General features: G+C 40.9%; 1 protein-coding gene across 5 annotated transcripts in view; it reads right to left on the bottom strand.

Annotated features, from left to right (window-relative positions):
* kidins220a (kinase D-interacting substrate 220a) overlaps positions 1 to 23,697 on the bottom strand; it is a 46,638-nt gene extending 22,941 nt beyond the window's left edge. For 3 of the 5 annotated variants that reach the window (XM_088316164.1, XM_088316183.1, XM_088316192.1), the window contains exons 1-23: positions 23,557 to 23,697; positions 19,883 to 20,041; positions 19,517 to 19,615; positions 19,158 to 19,256; positions 17,794 to 17,892; positions 17,464 to 17,562; positions 17,163 to 17,261; positions 15,847 to 16,044; positions 15,665 to 15,763; positions 14,834 to 14,932; positions 14,652 to 14,750; positions 14,399 to 14,576; positions 14,147 to 14,311; positions 13,878 to 14,057; positions 13,139 to 13,304; positions 12,890 to 13,041; positions 12,497 to 12,597; positions 12,221 to 12,406; positions 11,914 to 12,054; positions 10,599 to 10,836; positions 10,433 to 10,524; positions 6,992 to 7,136; positions 6,681 to 6,843 (exon numbers count right to left, since the gene is read on the bottom strand). In XM_088316164.1, coding sequence (XP_088172290.1) covers positions 6,681 to 6,843; positions 6,992 to 7,136; positions 10,433 to 10,524; positions 10,599 to 10,836; positions 11,914 to 12,054; positions 12,221 to 12,406; positions 12,497 to 12,597; positions 12,890 to 13,041; positions 13,139 to 13,304; positions 13,878 to 14,057; positions 14,147 to 14,311; positions 14,399 to 14,576; positions 14,652 to 14,750; positions 14,834 to 14,932; positions 15,665 to 15,763; positions 15,847 to 16,044; positions 17,163 to 17,261; positions 17,464 to 17,562; positions 17,794 to 17,892; positions 19,158 to 19,256; positions 19,517 to 19,615; positions 19,883 to 20,014 — 3,029 coding nt within the window. In that variant the 5' untranslated portion in view covers positions 20,015 to 20,041; positions 23,557 to 23,697. Of the gene's footprint in view, positions 1 to 6,680; positions 6,844 to 6,991; positions 7,137 to 10,432; positions 10,525 to 10,598; positions 10,837 to 11,913; positions 12,055 to 12,220; positions 12,407 to 12,496; positions 12,598 to 12,889; positions 13,042 to 13,138; positions 13,305 to 13,877; positions 14,058 to 14,146; positions 14,312 to 14,398; positions 14,577 to 14,651; positions 14,751 to 14,833; positions 14,933 to 15,664; positions 15,764 to 15,846; positions 16,045 to 17,162; positions 17,262 to 17,463; positions 17,563 to 17,793; positions 17,893 to 19,157; positions 19,257 to 19,516; positions 19,616 to 19,882; positions 20,042 to 21,480; positions 21,577 to 23,556 lie in introns of those variants that run through there. The other 2 variants (XM_088316173.1, XM_088316155.1) reach the window with 2 other exon arrangements.
* Between the last annotated feature and the right edge of the window lie 887 nt (positions 23,698 to 24,584).

The following is a 24,584-nucleotide window of genomic DNA, read 5'->3' as shown; positions in this document are numbered from 1 at the left end:
TGGATGCATCAAGAAGTGCTTGTGTCTCTACTAGATAAGTGAGGACACAATCTCTCTCTCTCTTGTGCTCGCTCACTCTCTGTCTCCCTCGCTCAAATATATATATATATATATATATATATATATATATATATATATATATATATAAATAAATAATGTGAGCAATACCTTCATTTTCTGTAACCCAGTCATTTTTGGCTGTTCCACTAACACTTCCAATGCCATCACTTCAAACTTAATTTTGCTCCAAAATGTTCAATGGTGAAAACTATCAGAGCGACCTAAAACAGATAATTTTTTTTTTACCATTCAGTATATTAGCAAATAATCCAATTCTTAGTCGATCTTACCCAAAATGGCCAAAATCAGCACAATCTGTTTGATCGAACATGCAATTTAGCGCCCGCCATTTAGAATCTACCACCGTCTAATAATTTAGCCTGCAACGCCTGTTTGATTCCGGCTCTAAGCTCTTGTCCTTAACCTCACCTGACAGCAGTTTTGTTTGCAGAGTTCCGCTTCCTGCACTGTGTGAATGCGCTTGTTTGTCGAACGCAGCCAGCATCTCAGGGTCTGATTAATTACACGGATACTCTGAGGAATTGAGGGTGACATATGCCGTTGTACTGGAGAGAGAGCGAGTGCGTCTGCGTGGCAGGGACCACAAGCACCAGTTTTAGGTACGACTTGATGAGGACATATGTTCAACTGCAATGGCAAAGATCGTCTGCATGTTTGCACTTTTATTACGACTCTGGTGCGAACATGTGGTCAAGTGTGCGCCATCCATTAGGCCGTGTGTATGTGGGTTAGTATAATGATCAGAAGATTCAGGTGCGGCGCCAGAAACCCACTTTTACGTACAGCAGGGGCATCCTGGCACACACAGGGCACCAGATGTCAGAGCAGAGCAGGAACCTGCTCAGTGGACCAATGGCACTTTTAACAGCTGAAAACAGGATTTGGGCGTCCAAGAATAAACCCGCAGGGGGGACTGAACAGAATCCGCCCTCATTGAAAGACAGAAACTTTTTCAAAAGTGAAAATTAAACATTTGAGTGTACAGCTTGCAAAGTAAGTAATCAAGCCGGAGCATGTGCTGGGAGGTACAGGGGTGACCATGCCCCTCGATTTAATTTGCATGACTGTCTGTCACAGTTTGCTCCCCTGTGTTTGCAAGAGCGTCTCAATCACTTCTTGGCGGTTGGACTCATCATGTCTAGCCAATTTTGTGACAACAGGCAAATGGAAAAATACTTGATAAACATCTTATGAGAAATAATACAGAATAGTGAAAAAGAAGAGTCCTTAAGGGCAGTCAAGGAAGTTTTTGGCTTAGTCAGCTCCATGGTCATGACACCGGGTACTGTCTTGTTTGATTGACAGGTGTTGGCAGTCCATCATCCTCTATGGAATAGAAAAATGGACTGAAGCTAAAAGTCAAATCGACTGTCGGAAAGACGGCCTGATTTTAAATCTGCATGTTACTCAGTTTAATGTGATACAGCTAATTAACTATTCACTTGGGTCGTGTTCCATCCATGTATTTTCTATCGCGTTTGTCCTCTTTCTGATCGCTTGAACCGAAATTCGAATTATAAACCTCTCAACTGTGTGGCAATGCGGCAAGTGAACCAATATTCCACTGCTTGTTATATACCAATGGAGCTTGAAATGTCAGGTTTAAGTTACAGAAACATCCTGGAAATTTTTCAGAGGCAAACATGAATGTTGAATGGACAATCGATATCGTCTTTGAATGCACAGAGCATGCAGTATCTGTGGAGCCAATAGCCCTGGCCAAAGTCGTGTGCTATGCGCTGCATTTGCGTCTTTTTTTTTTTTTTTTTTTGGGGAAACCATCATCATACTCTCTTGCCTCTGTCAGTTTCCTGTTTGGTGAAGAGATGGTTATCGTAACACATTTATCATTACAAATTCTGTTGATGGCGTGGAATGGAACCAGTCATGCTAACCACTAATATCACATTTCAGTATTTCATCAATTGCCCCGCAAGTATAAATAATGTTTTCTGAATCAGAATTATCATCAATCTGCTTCATACTTCCAGTGAAACTCATTTCAAAATAACCTATTGACTGATACAATAATTTAGTCCATAGCCAACAATGAAATGCTCTCAAAAGATAATCCTTACTTTGTTCCTTACTTCTAATATATTCCCTATTACTTACTTCAATTAAAGGGGAAGTCAACCCAAATACGTTCTTTACAAAAATATGTTCTATGCAGGCCCACTAGTCGACACATTTCATTCTGATTAATATTGCGTTTGCGGAGTATGAGTTAAGATGTAAAATCCACCCATTTTTTAGGAGGCGGCCATTTTGTCACTTCAGAAAATGACATCAAAGTTGGACCAATCATTGCTCGGCTTCAGAAAGCAGGTGAGCCGTAATTGGTCATTACCTGAGACCCTGCCCAACTGTGATGTCATTTTCAGTCGACCGAAGTGACAAAATGGCCGAAGAGAGGTTAATGTTGCAGTTCAGAATAGTAGTAATTGACGTAGTCAGTGCCTGCAACATATTGTCGGTTGATGAAAAAAGTACATTGGGCAGGCCCAACAGTGATTTATTCAATGACTACTCAATTGGAGGGAGTCAAATAATAATTATTTTGGAATTCCAGGTCTTACACTGGAAAGTTAATTTAGCAACAACATGATGCTGTTCACGGAAGAAATGCAATCAATTAAAGCATAATAGTCGTGAGTCTTGAGGAAAATCCAGAAGTTAATCTACATAAGGACTAAATGGCTAAATGTAATGTAATGACTCGAAACTACATCAAGGAAATCAACAGGAAAGGCGTATTAATGGTATTTAGAAGTAGTAGGCCGCATTTGGGCAATCACCATGAAGTGGGAGAGACGCTAGTTAGCTTGTTGTCATTAAGGCTCTAATGGCAGCCAAACCTGGAGAAAAACGGACCCCTGAGAGGATGCAAAGGATGAAGACGTGCAACAGCACTGAATATGATAGTCACGAGGCTGTGAGCTCAAATTCAATTAGTGTGTGAGCCGACAAAACAGCAGTACAAACAGGAATGGTAATAAGCTTGTCCAAAAACACGACTTGCTTCAATTCATGTTGAATCGTCAGCGGCGGTGTGCCGGGCCGACCGCAACGCTGGCGCACAGCTCAGACTTTAATTTGTTTATTTCCCTTACAGGACTTGTCACGCAAACTTTTTTTTAATCAGGGTCGGTTTAAATGCTTTGAGTCAAAACTTCTCCGACACGTTTGCTGCATATTGAACATAATTGGCGGCTGATGTTACCTTGCATCAGTTGGGTCAGCTGCGGCCCCTCCCTTCCTCCTTCGGCCATTAATGATGTAAATTGCTGAGGTTATAAACCGATTCCACATTCTCCATCAGATTAGAAGCTGTACTGGTCTACACCCGTTACGGTAATTAGCGCTCAGCATTTCTCCTTGCGTCCTTAAAAGACATTTCACAGCTCCTGCATAGAGGAACCAGCAATGCAGATTTATCTGCAACAAAAACTTTTTAAGTGCGCCACAGCGAGCCAAAATAAAACAGCTCTTAATTTATCGGCCTTGAAAGTTAAAAAAAGGCTGATTCCGATAAGCGGCAAAATGCCAAATATCGGCCCCGATAATCGCCCCGGACAATAATCTGTCTGTCACTAATTCTGCTCAATATTGCGTTTGTGGAATATGATTAAAGCAGTAAAATTCATCTCAGGGGGCGGCCATTTTGTCACTTCTGTCGACTGAAAATGACATCACAGTTGCTCAGGGCTCAGCTAACGACCAATCATGGCTCAGCTTCAGAAAACAGGTGAGCCGAGATTGATCGTTACCTGATTTAGGCTTAGCCAGATATTATCAACACCAAAAAGCTTAAGATCACTCTGTCGCACAATGACAAAAATTGTTCCCCACTTTAAATCACAGTGGCTTAATTACAACATCACCTGTAGAAACACGGTTCCCTCAATATTGAGTGTGTGCACCTTCAAAGCGTGAATAGCTTTACTTTGTTAGTTATTCTGCTTACAGTTGTAAAATATTACTGAACTCACTGCCTGTACGTGACTGCAGGCTTTAATGTCGATGGCAGCTTTTTTTTATATATATATATATATATATATGTCAAGTGATTAATTTTTTTAACTAATTAATCACAGAAAATTCCATGATTAATTGTGATTAATCACATTTTTCAACTACTATTTTTTGCGAAGCTTGTAACAGATATTTACTTGAATAATTTCTTGGAATTGATGCAAAATCAACCAGTATGAAGTATATTTAATTCAAAAACTGTTCAAATAGCTTTCGTGGATTATTGAATACGATCTAAATGGAGACATCTTTACAGACATTTTTCTTAGAAAAATTTCTCACAACAGCCCACAAGCGCCACATTCCAGCAGTGTTGGTTTGCAAGGCCCAGTGGTAACTTAAACACGATGTTTTGATCTGAGACGTGCTAAAGACAGCTAATATGGCACAATATTTGCAAAGTATGTAAATTATTTTTTAAGTAAATCAAACTGAGTTAATTGAGTTGAAATATTTAACTGAGATAAAATTTTTGGATTAATCACCTGAGTTAATGCTTTAATTTTGACAGCTCTAATATATATATATATATATATATATATATATATATATATATATATATATATATATATATATATATATATATATACAGTGATAGAGTGTCTGCCATCACTGAGAACATCTATGTTTAAAATATTCGCCTCTAACTTAGTCATGAATGAGTTAACACAGATGAAAGCTCACCTGACAAGGATTAAACCCTGCAGCCCTTTTTTTTTTTCGATCTCTAAAGAAGCATTTTAAAATGACTTCTGAGAATTATTAGGCATAATTCCTCCATTCTACGAATTACAAAACACTGATGTTCTGCTCAGAAGCTTATAACGAGGAGAAGAGAGGACGAGCCGGCTGCGTTGTGACAGAGATGCAGGGCGACAGCTGACCTATAAGGGCTGACTCACCCCCACATTCACTTCACCACTAATATATTCACTTATTAACGCTCAGGGGAAGTGCAGTATTGCTGTGTAAGAACTCGCTCAGTGCTCTGCTAAAAAGTAAAATTTGCAAGGTGAATAAGTATTTATTATGTATTAACTTGATATATATATATATATATTTATATATATGTATTATTTATTTTCATTGGATGCCCCTCAACAAGTGAGGTTAGAATATGATGAAAATGCTGAAACATAATTTAGTACACTCATTGTATGCCAGTTAGGTATTATTTATAAAGGACTCTACTTACCTCTAATTTTAGTCAGCTCACAAATCAATAATCCAACATTTAGGCCAGTCATTATTTTTACCACGTTGGCTCTTGTCAATGTTTTGGTGAATTGATTCAAAATGTGAACGGTATCAGAGCCCTTTGAACTGTTGAACTAGTTTATATGTTACCGGTACATCAAACTAGTTTATATATTCCAGAGAATGCCACATTTCTATGTTATACAAAAAGAAAAAATGTAATCCATTGCAGTAATTAGGTTGATTTTATAGAGCAACCCGACAGCATATTCAAATGTGACTGGGTGTACACAGTCAAAAGTTGCAAGGTTTTTCAGCTTTTCTTTCCTTGGACTCACACAGAGGAATCTGAAGACACACAAAGCAAAGACCTGAGTCTTATCAATGGAAGATTTGTGCACAAGTTAAAGCCCCAAGGCGAGGCCTGTTTAAGATGTCATCATCATTAACGTCATTTGTCCGACGGCCACATCGAGACAGAGCGGCCATTTGGAAAGACACCCAGTGAGGAGGAAGATGAAGACAGACAGCGCTGCTGGTCAGGAACAGGAAGATGGTTACATTAGGGCTAATGAGCAAATGTGAGCTCACACCCACGCTTTGCTAAATTGCAGCTTTTTGTTGGACATTCGTTTTCTCGCAAGCATGTCATGTTTGCTTTCTATAACATCGCAGTGTCGCAGAGATCATCATATTCAAAAGTCATCAGGCTTAAGACATCAGAATCCGTCATCCTCTCATGACCACAAAGTCGAAAGACACGAATGGGGAAAAACAAAAATGCTGTTCTAATGAGGAGGTGGTTCTCCGTGGATGGAGGAAGCCTGTCTGTTGAATCTAACTGGCTGACCGGCTGACAGTAAGTGTGTGTGACACTTCCCTGCCGCAGGAGTTGTAGGCGCTAGTGTATTGTGACAGAGTGCAACCTTTAAAGGCCAGCGACTGATGCACAACAGCGCCCAAACCCCATCGACTCAGCCTACGACGGCCCTCCGCCTAAGAGCATCCATGGGCGCACATGCACGAAGATGTCATGTCACCGCTGTGGTAACCACATAACACCGTCCCTTAGCTGCTCCAACAAAGACATAGGAGAGTAATTTGAGCGCTTCCAAGAAAACCATGTCAAGTCATTAATCTAGATCGCATACTTTAATAGAGTCATAATTTGACGCATGCATAATGAAAAACAAAATACCAAATGAGGAGCACAGAGCTGTGGCACTAATTACCATTTTAAGGCTGTTGGAAATGGAAATCATCTACTGCCACCTGCTGGTCAAAGTTATTTATGTTATATATTTATTTAGTTTATTTCGTTCATTGAGTTATTTATTCCTCTGCAAAAACGCATTCTTTCTTCTTACCTCTCATAGATTGTCTTGAGAGAGACCTGATCAGACACACCGTCACTTTCTTCTAAAAATAGGATGATCCATGACGTCCTGTAAGGCCACTCCTCGGTCAGATTGATCCACGACGCCAGACGATCCCAATTGAAGATTATCTGATGGGCTCGCAACAGACGACCTGTTAAGAAGAAGGCAGACATGGCCCGTAATTACACTGTAAAAATACACAAAAATGAAAATAATAATAATAATAGTTAAGGGAGCCCATGATTATGAAGCAGAATGTCATTACAAAGTTTGATAAATTGAGGAGTGTGTGTGTTTACCAGTGATCGAAACAATATTGAGCAGCCTTCTCATGGTCTGGGGGCTGATGTCACTGAACCAGTCCTCAGTCACCAGCAGCTTTGTTAAGTCGAAGGACATCTGCCTGGTGATGGTCCTCTGCATCTGGCGGCGCCGGTATGTGTCCTTCAAAGATAGCCATCATTTTAAAAAAAATGACGTCAGCTCTACTGACTATTTTACATGCTTAGAGGCATAACATTAGTCATAATGGGAAAGGATGCTGAACTGACGATATTTTTAACAGTAAAAATTGTGAAGTGAACTAAACAGGACCCACAGTAGATTAGATGGAGCTAAAATGATTTCCTGTTAGTCATAAATTGTCAGTATACCCCTGAAGGCAAACTGAAACAAGCGGCATCATGTGACCCCAGAGACGGGCTTCAGGGTCACCATGTGATCTCAGCCTAAATCACTCAAAAACATTACGCCAAAATAAAAATCTACATGTCTTATATTCCAAACCCCATCAGCAAGCAAACAATTCACTCTTTTTTTTACATGTAATCAAATTTGAGGTGTGTTAAGAATATTGTCAAAACAACAACAAAACTAAAAGAACAATGATTGTGAATCTCTCCGAAAGCCTCAGCCACATTCTTATCCAGCAGCCTTTCCTGTCATATAATCTGCTAAAGGGAAAAACTCTCTGTGACTGCAAGAGGAAAAACAAATCAAAGAGCCACTGTCCCAAGCTGAAAAGTCATGACATGACACACAGGCTAGCTATTGACACAGATCTACCGGAGAACATCTGTGATGATATCAGACAGCTGCCATGGTCATGAGCCAAGATGAGGCTTTTGGTCGACTTTGAAGTCGTAATACCACTCTTGTGACCTCTTTCTCGGAGATGAAACATATGGCCACCACTCAGCCAGGGCCCAAAAGGTCCAAGTTAAAGATAGACTTAAGAGTTTTCAAGCTGTACATCCGCTTTGCAGGCAGGCGACCATTTGACAACTCAGACAATGTGATATTATTTGTGGTCAATAAACCTTTACCTGACTTAATCGATCATGCTGCGGTTGTAGATTTAAATACCACTGTGTAAAAACACAATAGCAACTGTGCCGCGCACATTATCTGGACTAGTTCAGAATCAACATTTATTCAATCATGTATTGATATATCATACTCACTAGAGATGCTGATTATTAAATGTATTTATGTGTGAAGATCACTATGATGTGCTTTGTTAGTCGAACAGGGCTCACTCTGGCTAACCAATCAGAGGGCAAAAAAAAAATGGGGATCTCATTGTGGGCCAGCCACCTGGCCCAGTGAGGTGAATCAGATTGGTGACAGAAATAGACATAGTGTTTTTGTAGTTCAAGTTAAATTGACCAGCAGTAATTGATTCTGAAGGCCTCGCACCGATTACACTGACATGGTAGCGCATATAATCTGATTGGACCAAAAAAAAAAAATTTATTCAATAAAAAGAAATTTAACACCCACATTAACATATTAGAAGCAGGACAACTAATAGAATAAATGATTGAAAAATTAATGGAACACATTTTAGAATCAGATCAGTATATATTGCTAGCCCTGATGACGCACCACTGCATCTACTCAATGCTTAAATCTGCACTTAATCAACATTATTCCCAGAATGCTTCAACCTCCGAGCAGCAGTCTAACTGTCACAATATTTGTTTACATATTACCTACGCAGTATTAAAAATCAATAGCTCAAACTAGAGAATGAGTCATGAAAATGAGTCATTCTTTCATTTCCCCCTCCTGCCAAGAGAATGAAGGGCAGGATGCCTCCAGGATGAATCAAAGGGCTAGCACCAGCATTTGAGAGTGCCAGAGGTCTTTAAAAAAAATGTTTAGCAAACAAGTGAGGCGGGGGAGGAAGTGGAGGGTTTGTGCAAAGGTCTCGCAGGGGGCAGGAAGGCATCAGCGACGGCAGCAGAGTCGCTTAGCCTCCTGCCAGCAGAGCCGGTGCCAGTGTTTTGTCGCGGGGACCCACTGCCGCTCGGCCTTGTCATTAGACGGTGGCGACGCAGCAGGAAGGATAAACAGTCATTACATCAATTACACCAGGAGTCTTGGCTGCACACGCAGCACCCCACTCTCTCTTCTCTCATTCTACATATCACTGTGTCTCCTCCTGTCCACTGGCCTCCACGCCGCCTGCCAAAACTACGCCTGCACTAAGCATCCTCTTCAGGAGGCGACGGAAATGAGAAAGCAGCAAGGGTTTCGATGGCACCTAGTCACACCCCTCAGTAGAAAACATTTTCCTGTCCAGGGAGAATGGAATGTGAACACTATCACAAATCTGTGCGGTCTCTTTGAGGTATCAACATTTTCTACGCTAATAATTGCAAAGTGTATCTGTGATGGTGACGATACCAAGAGAATCTTAAACTTTTACAGAGAATAAAAAACAACATAGCCACTAGCTGTATTCTTTTTCCCCTTTCGCGTGTAGCATGTGTCCGCGTGCTGCAAACAACCCTCACACATTTACATCTTAATTTATGTGATCGCAACATGCATCATATATAACGATGTACACACTACTTCCTCGCTCCCGTTGAAATCTCACAAGATCACTTTGAATCACTGGCTGCCACACGGAAAGTGTTGGGTTTGTACAAAAAAGCCAATGTTTCCTTGTCTCCATCGCAAGTGTGGGCAAACTTCAGCCCGGGGGCCACATGCAGCCCGTTAAACGTTTTAATCCGGCCCGCCAAACTTGAAAAAAAAAAATGAATAAACCTTGTTAATGTTTTCTTTTCTGTGGTTTTTTCAAATACATATTGTTGTAATGCTTTTGTTCACTTTCATTTAAAATTAAATGTATTTTTTTTTCTCCGATGAGGTGAGGTTACCAAAACACTCCACCCATCTGCTCCTGGTCCGGCCCCTCTGTCAAATTTTAGAACCCATTGTGGCCCACCAATCAAAAAGTTTGCCCACTACTGCTCTATCACCCCGTACTTGTACACGCAGGCCACAGTCGGTATCTAAAAATGTCATGACCATGGTTGTATATCTGCTCCATATGTAAAGTGCCTTGCGATAACTTGTGAACTGGCACTCGACTATATAGATAAAATTTACAAAGTGCTAGGCACCAGAAATTGAGCTGCGATTTGTCTTATGTCAAGTGATTCATCTTCCAAGTAGTCATTTTGTCACTCACGATCAAAGTGAGTTCACAACTTAGTCTTTTCCCTTTTAATATTAATGGGTAGCACATCAGTTGTATTATTAACAGTTAAAATGTGATCTGAAGCATTGCCTATATGGTTAATTAAAGTTTCATTACAGCTTTCAATTAATATAAAATGGGAACAATGAATTGTAAACTTGTTCAAATTAGAAGTTAATATCCTGAAATAGGCTACGTTGAACTTCGGAGGTTAACATTGTAAATGATTTAAAACATGCTTTACCCTCCGGTTAAGGGCGGTCTTGCTGCCAAACTTTGCCTGGTCCGGACCCAGGCTAGTCTGTGACATCTTCTTGTCAACTTCTTCAGTCCATCCTGGGGTCAAGATTAATGTAGAATGAGGTAAAGTATATTTTTTTAATTTACCAAAAGTCCTCATTTTGATGTACCTTCTGCAGCTAAGCCGTCACCATTTGTGGGTGCTGCCATGCAGAGCTTCCTGGCTGTGCTGACACCTCTGCTGTTGAGAAACACCGGCAGGTGGACAATGTTCCTCATGTAGTCGTGGCCGTTGATGTTGGAGTCTCTCAGCACGCTGTTAAGGTTTTGGTTGATGGCTTTAATGATGATATGAGGGTCGCTGGCAAAGATGGAGATGAAGGGCCCCTTTGAGAAGAGAACTCGCACCTAGCAGGAGAAGCGGCCGTGAAATATGTCAGGCAGGCAAAGGCTCATAATATAAAGCAGAGCCAATTTGTTTATGAATAGCAGTTCACAATTTGTTGTAGTAGTTTTCTTGTTTTTATACCACCATAATAATATTTAGATGAACATTTGGATGAGCATGTGAAACCCGACAAGAAAGACAAGAAAAGTAGCGGAGGCAATTTTTGACTCACAGGTTCGCTATGCCCCAAAGCGCACTGTGATTCATCATCTATTTTCTATATAATCACAACGATTTTGCGTGGTGCTTATTGAAGAAAAAGGTCATCTGAATTGGCTTCACATCAAAGTACCAGAAGCTACATCTATTTATTTTCTGGAATCCTTTAATAAAAACCAATGTTTATTCAACTTTGTCACAATCCCTTCCATAAATTTGCTTGGTCAACAACGTCTTAGGTTTTTATTGTTTTTAAGAGAGATGAACAGTTTTTAGTCTAAAAGGTCTTAATCTAATCAAAGAGGTGGATACTTTGATTCATCCAGGATTTTTTTATCAAAACTGGACTGTTCAAAACATTCCTCCAGTTCATGCAACAAAGAGGAACCTATGTCATAAATCTTGTATTTACAGCAATATATAGGGGATTTTCCACGGTGCTAACAAGCATCACAGGACGTGGGTTTGTATGGCGTGTTTTCACGGTTTGTTAACCCTTGACCATTTCGACACAAACTTCACACAGGAGGATGAACCACCGTTTCGGCAGCAGCTGTCAACAACATCGTGATCTCAGCACAGTGCTCGCGCTTACTTCAGACAGATGAGAAGATTAAATTAGCACACAGGAGGTTGCAATCTACTTTGGGATCACTCCACAAAATAATAACATTTGGCTAAAGGTGGAATAATTCTATTAAAGCAGCTGGGAGCAGGAAGCTAAACTTAAAGGAAAAGCTGCGGCAGCTGGGAACAACAGGACGGCTGTCCGCCAATTGAGCGTGTATGCGTGTGTGTTCAAAGCCACAGAAAATGAGGTTCATGGGAACAAATATTCTTGAACAACAACAGTGACAACCACGACCATAACCACTCACCGTGTCAAGCATTTGCAGCACTTTGTCCTGTTCACAGGCATCCAGCCCGTCGATGATGACGGCCATTCGTGTCTGGTTCTGGGTAAAGCCATCAATTGTCTTGGCCATCTTAGACATTAGCTCTACCTCGTGCTTCAGAACCTGCCGTGACAAGGACAAATAAAGGCTTCAAAACATTTACAAGGGACAAGCAGATAATTTGATTTTTCTTGTAAATTACTCAGAAATGCATATCGAATCAATCTGATTTGCGACCTCAAAGAATTCCGTCTATCTTAGATGGGATCAATACAATCCATTTACGGACCTTCATAAAGCCTTCGCTCTTGAGCTGGTGCAGGTTGTCGGCAGCACTGTGTAGGCGTTTCCTCTGGGAGTTGAGGACTGAGTCGCCAACCTGCCACCAGGTCTTACAATTGAGCAGCAAGGCCAGGCCAACCACACTTGCCATTGCAATCAGCACTGCATTCACTGTCAGGTTCTCAGGGTCCACCTGGACACAAAGCACAGCACAGATGAGTCACAAGCCCACACAAGCAACAAACAAAAAATATTCTGGCAATTTCTCATCTTTTGAACACACCTTAAATATTGCGAGCAAGGCTAAGCCGGCGATGAGGCAGCAAAGTGTCAAGGCGAACAGTACAAAGGATGGCACGCAGCATGTCTTTTTCCACTTTTTACCTGGTAGGTGAGAGGACAAGAAGGATGTATTATCGATCATAATTAACAGCTTCCTTAACTACGTTATAATGCAGAAATGGAAGTAAACATCAGTTGCGTCAAGTCCTAATTTACATGCCTGGTAATAGAAAGTCTCTGTCATACTGTCGCCAGTGTACAAATAAACACGTTTGTTTATATCACATTCACCAATAAAAATTAAATCGGGATATAGTCAATTAAAAATATAAATCCGCAGTTCCGTTGTGACTTGTTTAAAGCTTGCGTCATAATGGAAAGACAGCAAAGTCACCTTGGATCTCATCATTCTTGAAAACCCTGAACAGCCTCGTGGCCATGAAACCAAACTCCCTCTCGCACGCATCTGAGAGCGTGGCAATCATCTCGGCCATGGATGTCTCCCCTCCCACACTGGACAGTCGATTGTAATCCGTGAACAGGAACCTGTCACCAATGAGAGAGGAAACGAGTGTTTTCGCATGCAAAGACTCAGGTAAAATAGCTAAAGCTGAATTGGATTTGTCTTGAGGGTCACTGTCACCTGACAGGCAGCGCACGGGTGGTTTGTTCAGGCAGTTCGGGGGGATTGACAAACATCAGTTTGAGGAGAAGCTCCAAGTATCCAATTTGCCGGGCCAGGCGGGTGCTGATGACCCACGCCCAGTTCCAGCTCTCTCTCTCACGTCGACTACCAAAGTACACCAAAACTGGAGTAAAGACAAAACAGGCAAGGCTTATTAATTGATGTTTTAACATTGTTGCATCAACACACTTAAAGTATAGTCAAAAAGCCAGCCGTTTGTTTTCTTCTTACATGATTTCTTCTCAAACAGCATCTGGCAATTTGTTGTGTAATGGCGCCCTCTAGCGAGCAAGGAATTTGAATGCATTTTTTTTCTATTAGAACATAGCCCACCCTGGAGGATCGGGACCGGCCTGGCCACAAAAAGCTATTTACCATAAAAACTGGGGGTCACCCAAACCATAATGATGATTGCCTATATTAGGAGTTATAACCATAAATATACCACAAACTATGATCTCAAACCACTTGGTAAGAGGCTCAATAGCATTTCAAATTCTTACAAACCCCACCCCCGCACCCTTTCCGCAAAATTATGGGTGGATAGATTCCAAGAAGAAATTTGTGAATAGCAGGCCAGGCGGATTCACAAATGCCGACCCACGAATATGCGGGGGTTCCACTGTCGTCACATTCTTTTGGGATCCACTGAGCCCTTAACAAATGACTGAGACGCTGTCGTAAGTGTTCATTTTACCAAAGAAGATGTACATCAAAGCAAGGAAGCTGAGGGAAACGGCAATGGCCAGCTTGTGATCAACAGTAAAGCCCAGTATCACAGCCACTGTGCCACACAGCAGGAGGGTGAGGAAGACCACCAGCCAGGAGAACTGGAACAACGGCTCAATCTGCTGCCCCGCAAATGTCTTCATTTCATCTAAGACACAATTGGAGATGATCCAGGCGTCCTATTAACACGATTCAAATACTTCCCGAATACATTTCAGATGCCGTGTGAGCACCTACCCTCGAGTTTCTTCAGGAGAAAAGATTTCCCACTGCCCCACTGTGCGTACAGGCCGACGCAGATGGGCGGCTGCATGGTGGGCTCGCTGAGAATGTCCGCAAGAGCGCTGCTGTACAGGTCGTAACCCAACATGTCCCCGTCTGATTCAGTCGGGGAGAGGTGTTCTGAAGGGGATTAACGATAAAAAAAATGATGACTGGCTCGGGGTATTTCCAATGATTCCTAAACAAGCAACAAGCAAATAGTCATACTGGCGCCGAATATTTGCGTGAGGATGCTTTTCTGGTGGGTGCAATCGATGTTGTACGGCGTCTCTCCAGCCTTATTCGGGCGGTAAAGGAGGCGGCCATCTTTCGGGTTCCTTAGCAGCAGCTCGGCCAGCTTTCGGCTCCTCCCTCTGATGGCGATGTGGAGGGGTGTGTCGCCTTTCTGCATAGGCAGAAGGAGGGCAAATGAAATAAAGATGACAAAAGGACTAAGTTATTCAGAGTTAAAAGTCCTGACCTTGTCCACAGCTGACACCTTCGCTCCTTTATCCAGCAGCAGCTCGACGATCTCGATGTTTCTCATTTTTGTGGCTTTGATAAGAGGGGTTTCTCCCTCCTAAAATGACCAGATACACAATATGGTGAAGAAGTGGTAAGGACATGTGACATTACATGCTATGTGGCTGCGGAATGTTTTACCTTGGTGCAGCTCTCTGTGTCAGGGTTGCACTGCAGGATGTCTCGCACCATGGTGGCGTTTCCTTTCTCCACAGCCCAGTAGAGGGCGGTCTTTCCGTCCTGATGTGGAAAAAAAACAGTGGGATTCAATATACAACTTTAATGGCAACACTAAAGAGCAATAGTGAGCACAATGCAGGCCAACATATTGAATATTTATTTATTTTTCAATATTAATGATTTTGTGATAATGACCGTTGGAAATGTAAGTCTATTTTGCGCACAGTTTAAATGCTTTTAAAAAGTCACCACACACAGTAGTGAGCATAATACACTTGTATACCAGATAGGAATGTTTGAAAAAAGTGTGACATGTAATTGATTGCCTTCAGAAAGCCTCCTTCTAACAATCACACACTCTTCTTAGAAAACATGATGTGAGTTAGAATTTTTTTTATATAATTTCATCACAGTTCTCAACCCGGTTTCGCACTTGTATTTCAGTTAAGAGTGTTAAAATGTGACTTACATTGCATGCACAGTTAATGATTTTAGCATCGTGATAGATGGGCGATGTACCGAATAAAACAAATGGAAATGTTTTCAATCATGAACAAATTGGTCAAAAGTTTTCTAAAGTCAGAGTTCCACTAATACACGCCTAAATGTGTCTCATGCTGTCCATTTGTGTGTTTTTGAAAGGCAAATATTTGCATGAACTCTCAGCTGAGGATTTAAATTCACTTCAAGTAACTACAGAGCAAAACAAAGAGAGTGTGGAGTTACAGTGAAAACAATTAGGCCTCCTGCCTGCTGGAAAAGATCAACAAAAATTGGGAGAGGAGTTCCTACCTGGCCCCTAACATCAATATCTGCGTATTTGTTCAGCAGAGCTCGTACTATTTCCACATGACCTCCTCGCACGGCTCCAATCAGCATGGTCTCGCCACTCTGGAGGGATAAAACAGTACGAAGGGAATTGCGTTTGTTTTCCCATGTGGATGTCGGAAAAACAAGTGTCCAATGTGTCTCACCCTGTCTGGTATGTTAACATAAGTGCCAGCGTCTAGCAGATCTTGTACGATTTCGGTGTGGCCCTCCTTGGCAGCGATGGCCAAGGCTGTGTTGCCATCCTTGTCGGTCATGTTGACATTCGGGTTCCTCTTCAGCAGTTCTTTGACGACCTCGGTGTAGCCACCTTTCACCGCCACAATCAAAGCTGTCATGGAGTTCTGAAAAAGAAGCGGATACCAGAGCTTTAACAAGGCTGTGTGCTTATTAAACACATTTGTCATTAACTATGATGTGATCAGTCAAACCATAACCCAAAAATGGAATTTGCTAGTGGATTTAAAATGTCGCATACAATACAATATGAGCAGTACAATTATTTAAATATGAAAAAATGTAAGTAATTCATAACACGCCACTCGGGTAGTGGTCCACACCCATCGGGACTTTGAACAGACGAAAGAAAAAAAACTTGCAATACTTTGGGTTTAATTATTATTCGAGGCTGAAAAATATTTTTATTTTGAAAGGTGACCGGCTTCTCTATGTTACCTCCATCTTCAATGGACTCTTGACGCATGTCAAGATGCTAATTGTCTCGGTCGCATTACTCTAATATAGTGCTTCTCAATTATTTTCTGTTAGCCCCCCACCCCCAGCAAGAAGAAAATAATTTGCGCCCCCACCCCACCACCCACGCTCCACAGCAACTATAAGTAATAGCATTTTCATTGCAAAAAAAAAAAAAAAAAACCTACACCGTAGAGATAATACTCACTGCGCACAATAGGCAAGGAGAGCGCCACTGCCAACTACTGGAGTGGAGGTGCAATTACACTTTATTGTAGTACGGCAGGAAAACAGCATGTTCCCCAGGGTCACACGCACCTCCCTCAGCATCGCAATGCGCACCCCCCCAAGGGGGGCCGCCCCACTATTGGAGAAGCACTGCTCAATATCAAACACACAAGCTAGCAAAATGAGAAAATACATGTAAAAAAAAATAAACAAATTTAAAAAAACAGACCACGTATGAAGCCCACTCCGCAAATATGCCCAATATCCCTTAACAGCCTTTAAATGATGAGTTGTTTCATTGTATTTCAGTTTTAATTTACATTGGTAAATTTATATGTAGACTTGTATGACAGTTGAATGCTAAAATGCCTATTGTTATGATTTATAATATATTATATATGATATGACTGAACATGAGTTTTCCTCAGTAAGTGTCTTATATTAAACAAGTCTGCACAATCCAAACTGACGTTGGAAATTTTGACAGCGGCTGTAATACAGCCATAATTGGCCGGTCATATGATATATTTAATCTACTTACAGCTCCTTCCTGGTCCACGTCGGCGCCGTTGGCCAGGAGGTGCATCACGCTGTCGTAGTGACCTTTCCTGGCAGCCCAGATCAGTGGTGTCGTTCCATACTGCAAAGAGAACACAACACAACAATGGAGGAGTGACTGAAATGTTTGGAGAAGTTATTGTACAGTACGACTGCAGAATTGATTAAATTATACTATAAAAGAAAGCAAGGAAACAGACAGATTTACATGATTACTCCAAGGTGAATAATTATTCAAATAATCTGTACAATTGCACAAAAGTACATCATTTCTGTTTTTTTACCTTGTCCGAGCAGTTGACTTTAGCTCCGTGCTGCAGCAGGAGATGGACGATCTCAGCATGGCCTCGACCCGCAGCCCAAATTATGGGGTAGACGCTATACTGTTGGGACAGAACACTGGGATGATGTCAAGCCATTTGCCATCTTCTTATTCATATCAAGCTGGGAATTTTATGGGAATTCTATTTAGAAATCACCATCCATTACAGTTAAAATATTTTTAAAGACAAAAAACAAAAAAACAAAGGCACCACCATGATAATAAATACGACGTTACAACTAACACATTCTAATGACATATCCATATAAAACAGCATATCCAGTCTTTGTACCTGACCAGTGATGTTAGGGTTAGCTCCTTTGCTCAGGAGCAGTTGTGCCACATCTGTACGACCTTTATAGGCGGCCCACATGAGAGCAGTCCAACCTCCCTAGTTAGAAGACATACACAACCACAGATATCATTTATACGAGCATGAAAAAGGTATGGAATAAAATGTACGTATGCACGACAAAATTGGCTACAAACCTGCTACAAGACAATAAAGATGACCTTTGTAGTGCTGTGTGGGGGACTCAATACAATGTGCTATTTACACGTGGAGTGACACACATTGTACCAAGGGAACAGTAGCACCACACATTTTTTTTTGTTATAAATAATCTCAATGTGATGCACGGCGTGCATTTGGAACCTCACATGCCAATGACTCAGATCACATCTCTTCCTTTGAGTCACTAACCTGGGCTAAGTGATCAAGGGGGATTGTGATTTGTGCGACAGGACACAGAGGCAAATGCATGCTGCAGTTCTGTCGGTAGGTTTCTATTCCAGAGACAAATCCTACCATTACCTCATATGAATAACATTAGAGGTCTATAAATGAGATTACTAAAAGAAAGGAGCCATCACAGCATGAGTGGTGGTAGTACTCTCAATTTTATAGCTAATGGATCGGCGGCTTTAAGCAGCACTCAGGTCATCACATTGATAGCCATTAAATGAAGACATGGTTTATTACATTTAGACTTGTAATATTATATGTGCACTGCGTTGCCATCACCAAAATGTGAAAAATTAATAAATAAATGAAACAATAATCAGTTGGCTTTTTTTTATTACATTCCTAATAATAATATGTCCCAATTGAGCTAGCAGTCACAATTGTTATGCATTTCAGACAATATTTGAGCCCTAATATTTCAGAGCTCTTGCTTCCTATATCAGACAATAACACAGCCACTGTTGCTGTTCCTTTTCACTCGTACCAGGTGCAAGGAGACATTTTTCCCTTGCCTTTGTCGCCTAGTGCCTGCTTCTGTGAGTTTCAGAGTTTCAGGTGGAGTCTTAAAGGAAGAGTTTGCAAAAAAAAAAAAATTGAAACATTTTTATGACCTTACTGCAGAAAATTGTATCATAACAATCTTTTGAAAAATCATCTCTTTCCAGCTCAATTTTACACTACTAGTTTATTTGTAATTTTTCTTTTCTAAACTCGTCATGCCACGACAGAAATACCAATCATAATTGTAATTGCACGTTTTGAAAAATACACCAAACCGGTAACACTTCGTGTTTGGCAACTTGGCGAGATAAATAAGCCATGCTAAGCATGTGAGGGGAACGGCTTTGGTCAGTGAAGCAATTGGGAAATTAACTGCTTTACCCATCATTTATTTAAGTCAATATCCTCACCATGTCTCTGTGTTCCATGTTAGCATCGTTATCCAGCAATTCTCCCACCACCTGGATGTGACCTTCCTTAGATGCTGACATCAGCGCTGTCCAGCAGTCCTGTGCAAAGATGCAAACTGTTACCATGGGAACCACCATCTAGCGACACGTCAAGCTAAATGAGTGCCTGGCTGAGTTCTGCATTGTACAGAACCTACATTGGCACCATGTTGATAATAGAAATGAAAGTGAATGGAATGATGTCATTAGAAATTGTGAAGAGAAAAGTAATTGTGTTGTGTTGCTTCTCATTTCGCACCACCTTCTCCAGAACGCTTTCAATTCATTTCAGGTTTGAGTAAGTGCGTGTGCAGGCTTACAACATCATCGTAGTTAACGTTGGCTCCTCTCCTAATAAGCTCCTGTACAATCTCCAGATTGCCCTGCTCAGCTGCCACCATAAGGGGAGTTTGTCCATTCTGAAGGGAGGAAAAAAAGGAGATCAAGAGCAGGTGTGTTAAAAAAAAATAACATAATGACATAAACGGAATAGATTCATGATTAGTTACGTTACAATTCTTGGTGAAAATACACCGTTTATGTTTGCAAAATGTAAAGAGAAAATGTCACCCTATTACAATAATTTTTCTCTGTACATTTCAGTGATTTTTCATTTCTCTACACAGCACCCTGGATGTACTCCGTTTAAGTAAAAATAACCAAACATTAGTGTTGTTGCAACTTACGTCACTCCTGCTGTCAACGTCTTTGAACTTGTCCAAGTGTGCTTTGATGGCAGCCAGGTTCTCCTCCTCCACGTAGGAGAACAGACTTTGGACAGCCACGGAGGTCATCTTCAGGGAGGTGGTGGTATCCATGGCTCAGAGGGCAACACCAGGACAACGCTGTGGCGAGAGAGGAAGACCACTTTAGAGGACTTAGCTGATTTGGCGGGGGGGGGGGCAAATATTGTACTAGTTTAACAGCAGTTTTTCAATAAAATGAAGGCTTCCAGAAAGAAAGGTGAGCCAAGCTGTAAAACGTGGCGCAAAGCCTAATGAAAATGAAAATTCAATTTGTGTCAGAAGAATGATCAAGTACATTTTAGCCATACAGGTTCGCAAGGTCATTATTTCCACCAAAGCCTTGATGCAAAGAGGATCAGGATTAGAACATATACCGCAAAAATGTGAAAAATGTATCCACTCACAAGATTTAAAAGGTCATGATCTCAGCGCTTCAGTCAAGAGGTCATCAAAGTTCTCTGAGAACCTTTTAAGCCGCTAAAGACATGATCAACTCTGTGCTTCAAATATTTCCGCAATAGTGGGCAAGATTCAATTTCCTCAACTGGGCATCTATTAGATGAACGTCTTTTTTCACATTTAAATATAAATAAAACGATATAGAACAAATATAAAATCTATAACATGTGTCAATAGCAAAGTGTGTTTCGGGCTTGCCAGGCCACTATTTGAGGAAATGCGGAGTTGTAAAACATTTTAATCAAGTCAAACTAAAGATAAAAAAGATCAAAAGGAGGCTCAAGCATTACAAAATCTCACAAAAAAGATGCTGGATGATGTAGACGTGGAGCAGACATAGTGCATACATAATTTAAGTTCAGAAATAAGATTTATTTGGGGAAGGGGGGGGGGTGTTTGTCGCAGCTTTGCCCTGGTTTCGCAGCAGCGTGCAGTCATTTCGCTTGTGTAACTACAATTTCACCCTGAGTAATAATTAAAAGTCTTGACTGCTTTTATTTCACCAAACAAAAGAAAAGCCCATTAAACATGGCCGCTTCACAGTGGGGGGGATTCAGACAATCGATAAACATTAATAATTCAGCAGAGTCGGGGGCTGGTGACCACTCCAGGTGTGTACCCCGTTTCTCACCAGATAATATCCAGCTCATGCTCACAATAATAAGGATAAACTATAGAAAATGGATGGTTGGGTCCGAGTTGGGATCTTCCTACAAGCAGCTCGATGTTTCAACATAATCCTGGAGACACGCAGGCAGCCCGTGCTCGGGTCAATACTGCCTGACATAATAGTTGAGCAGACAGCACAAAGAACCAAAGCAGTCAAATACTGACTTTGGTGTCTTTTTATTCCATTTCTACCTGCTTGTTATATTCGCATCATGGAAAATGTCACGCCTGAGAAGCAGGAAAAAAATCCTTTGTGGACAGACAAGGCAACAGTTGACACGCCCTCTCTGCTCCTTGGTTTCCCAGCACAACATGGAGATGACTACATCACAGCCGTGTCAGAAGAAGCCACCAAAGAAAACAAACAAGTGTTCAATGCTAGTTTACAGAAAAATAAGGATTTCTCTTACCTTAGTGGAAGGTGATTTTTCAACACTAATTTTTTGCTCTCACACACACACACACAAGCATCTACAAACACTGACTGGATGAAGCGCGGCATCCCCCCACCTCTTTTTTTTTTTTTCACCCAAGAATGAATATTAGATGAGAGGGGCTGGCCTACACCCAATGGCTTCCCCACACAATGGCAGCACTACAATTCCATTCAGGGCGTGCTCCACACCATCAGATTCGGAGGAAAGGGGATTATTTGTGTTGTTTCTATTTTGTGTGCAATAGTGTAAGGATTGAGTGGAAATGAATGAGTAACAGGAGGTGAACAATTATCAGTTTGGTCACTAGCACAGGTTAAAATGGAGGCTGTTTTTAAGTAGCCATGCTATTTTCGTTCATCTTTTATCTCTCATCTAACTTTTTTTAAATGTACATATAATATACAATATATAGAATGTAAAGTCTTTAACATACTTAACAGAGTGACATGTATGCGTGGGTATGGAGCCAGAGAGCTCACACTGGAACAACGTACAAAAAAATAGAAAAAGGAAAAAATAATAAACAACACACACAGAAGCCACTTAAATGTATGTGCTAGTCTGCATAACAACATCCATCCATCCATCCATCATCTATACCACTTCTCCTCACTAGGGTCGCCCGGGGTGCTGGAGCCTATCCCAGCTATCTTCGGGCAGTAGGCGGGGTACACCCTGAATTGGTTGCCAGCCAATTGCAGGGCACACAAAGACCAACAACCATCCGCGCTCACACTCATACCTAGGGGCAATTTAGAGTGTTCAATCGGCCTACAATGCATGTTTTTGGAATGTGGGAGGAAACCGGAGTACCCGGAGGAAACCCACACAAGCACGGGGAGAACATGCAAACTCCACACAGGATGGCCGGAGCCGGGATCGAACCCACGCCCGATGCTGTCTCTCAGTGTGAGTCCATCGTGCTAACCAGTCGGCCACCGTGCCGCCTGCATAACAACATTACGTCTTAAAATAAACATCACAGCAATTATGGCATCCAACGCTTTGCCAACAAGACGGGAGGTGTCCTGGCTGGGCCAACAATATATATAGAACTCTAAAATAGGTTATCCACAGTCACAGTGGCAATGACAGGGATCATTTTAACCAAAATAAAATTTAGGATGAGTCAAAAACTGTCATTTAAATATTTTTTTGTTCCACAGTAAATTATAACATACTGCTATTTTAAAGCGATCACTGATGGTGAAATGAAGATCAATACTCAAGTCTCTAGGTTCATTCGAAGCAACAGTGTGCTATTTCTACACGCACACTCTACAGTGTAACACTGGCTAATGTCCCTTTTATCAATGTGCAGGATCTGTTTAAGGTTAGAATACCTCGCAGCATGTGTATATGTTAAACAAAAAAAAGCACCAACCTCATGGGAAAATTGCCAGTGCAACGTTAACAACATGCAAAAGTAGGCAGTTTTGAAGGCAAGAGTCATGCAGTCAGCTATTTGTTACATGTCTTGTAGATGTTAAAAGTGCTCAGAGTCCCTCTCTACTACAAAAAACCTCCTAATCTTCATGCATGAAACTGATTTTACAATGCAATACATTAGATAGATTTCAGTTTATTTTAAAAAGGCAAAGCTGCTACTTCCTGATCTTAAAAACAACCAGGGGGGAAACAAAAACAAAATAGTAACTAAAGTGTTATAATAACAATAAAGAAATCAAAGAAATGTGCATTAAAAGACGTTTGTTTGGCAAATGAGGCAATGGGCAACTGTTTTAGGGCTCATCACAAATGAAAGCACAACATCTGGATGGCACTTTTATCTGTCACATGGCCACAACGTGACAGGTTTGTGGGATAAGCAAAGATAAATTTGCAATACTATCCAGCGATTTCGTACCCTGGAAGGTTTATTTAGAGTTGATTTTGTTTAGTTTTCAATTCAGAAGAGACGAGGACAACAATAACAGTTGCGAGCTGAACTTCCAGTAGCTAATAAGCTAGTTAGCCTTAGCTACGGGTGGCTAACACATCAACAAGTACTTGTCATCAAGTCACGCAGAGGAAACAAAATGCCCTTACCTGGACCGAAAATTGTGAAATGTCGGGGCTTTTCAGTTACAAGAACACAGTGTCATGATAATGTCGCGTTTACATAAGCAAGGCTTGTCATTTTAGTTTGTTTTTTTTTATTCTGAATGACGTCGACGTGGGGGGTACGGCACCAGAGACCCGTACAGAGCCAGAAAAAAAGGAAATATGCATACATGTATATTTTTAATACAACATAAAAAAATCAATTGTATCCGTAGCTAAATTTAAAGTGACGAATAAAATATAATTGAAAAAACGTTTAATTTGTATTTGTTTATTAAGGCCACGTCACGTTGCTTAACTCCGCCCCCAAGGAGCAATACTGTACACTTGATTCTCGTGTACAGAAAGTGTACAACTGTCTTCGACGATCAAAGTCAATAGAAAAGTTGGTGTGAGTTAACAGAAGTGATCTTTTTGGGACGTCATGCAACTTGAAACTTTTACAGCTCTGTCCTTGATAGCTACACCTCCCTTGGATAGGTAGCCTTCATAGTTATTCTGTGGAAACAAAATACACAGAGCTGTCCAAAAAAAACTTGGCAATTTCAGTTAAAAACTATAAGTCAAAGGAGGTGTAAAAATGTCAATGTTTTTCTTAAACTTAGATAGATTGCAATTTATATTACATTTTATATTTTTTTTCCTCGGCGGAAGAATGACATACACAAGCAATTTATAATACGATATGCTGTCAAACAAGAGTGTGCATCTTGCATTTTTTTTAGGATATCCAATTTAAAAAAAATACAAGTTGAAGTCAGATTTGCACATGGCATAAATAGAAAATCACAAATTAAAGGGAGAAAGGCAAAATAAAAAAAAATGCATTGTGTCCGAGGCAGTGCACGTTTTGAGAATTTGTGAAGCTTTCTGTAAGTGGTTTTAAAATGAAATCTGTTTAATTAAATTTTGATTTAAAAAAGCCTGCCATATCATTCATATACATATATAAGTTTTTAATTGCAAGTATTGTATTTTAATGTTTTTCCCACATGTGTTTTTACTGCTAAAGA

This window comes from Idiotropiscis lumnitzeri, chromosome 1, assembly GCF_059441095.1.
Source record: "Idiotropiscis lumnitzeri isolate Australia: NSW breed Sydney's pygmy pipehorse chromosome 1, RoL_Ilum_1.0, whole genome shotgun sequence".
NCBI lineage: Eukaryota > Metazoa > Chordata > Actinopteri > Syngnathiformes > Syngnathidae > Idiotropiscis > Idiotropiscis lumnitzeri.
Note: the sequence above shows the minus strand (reverse complement) of the source record. Positions and strands in the feature narration are given on the sequence as shown.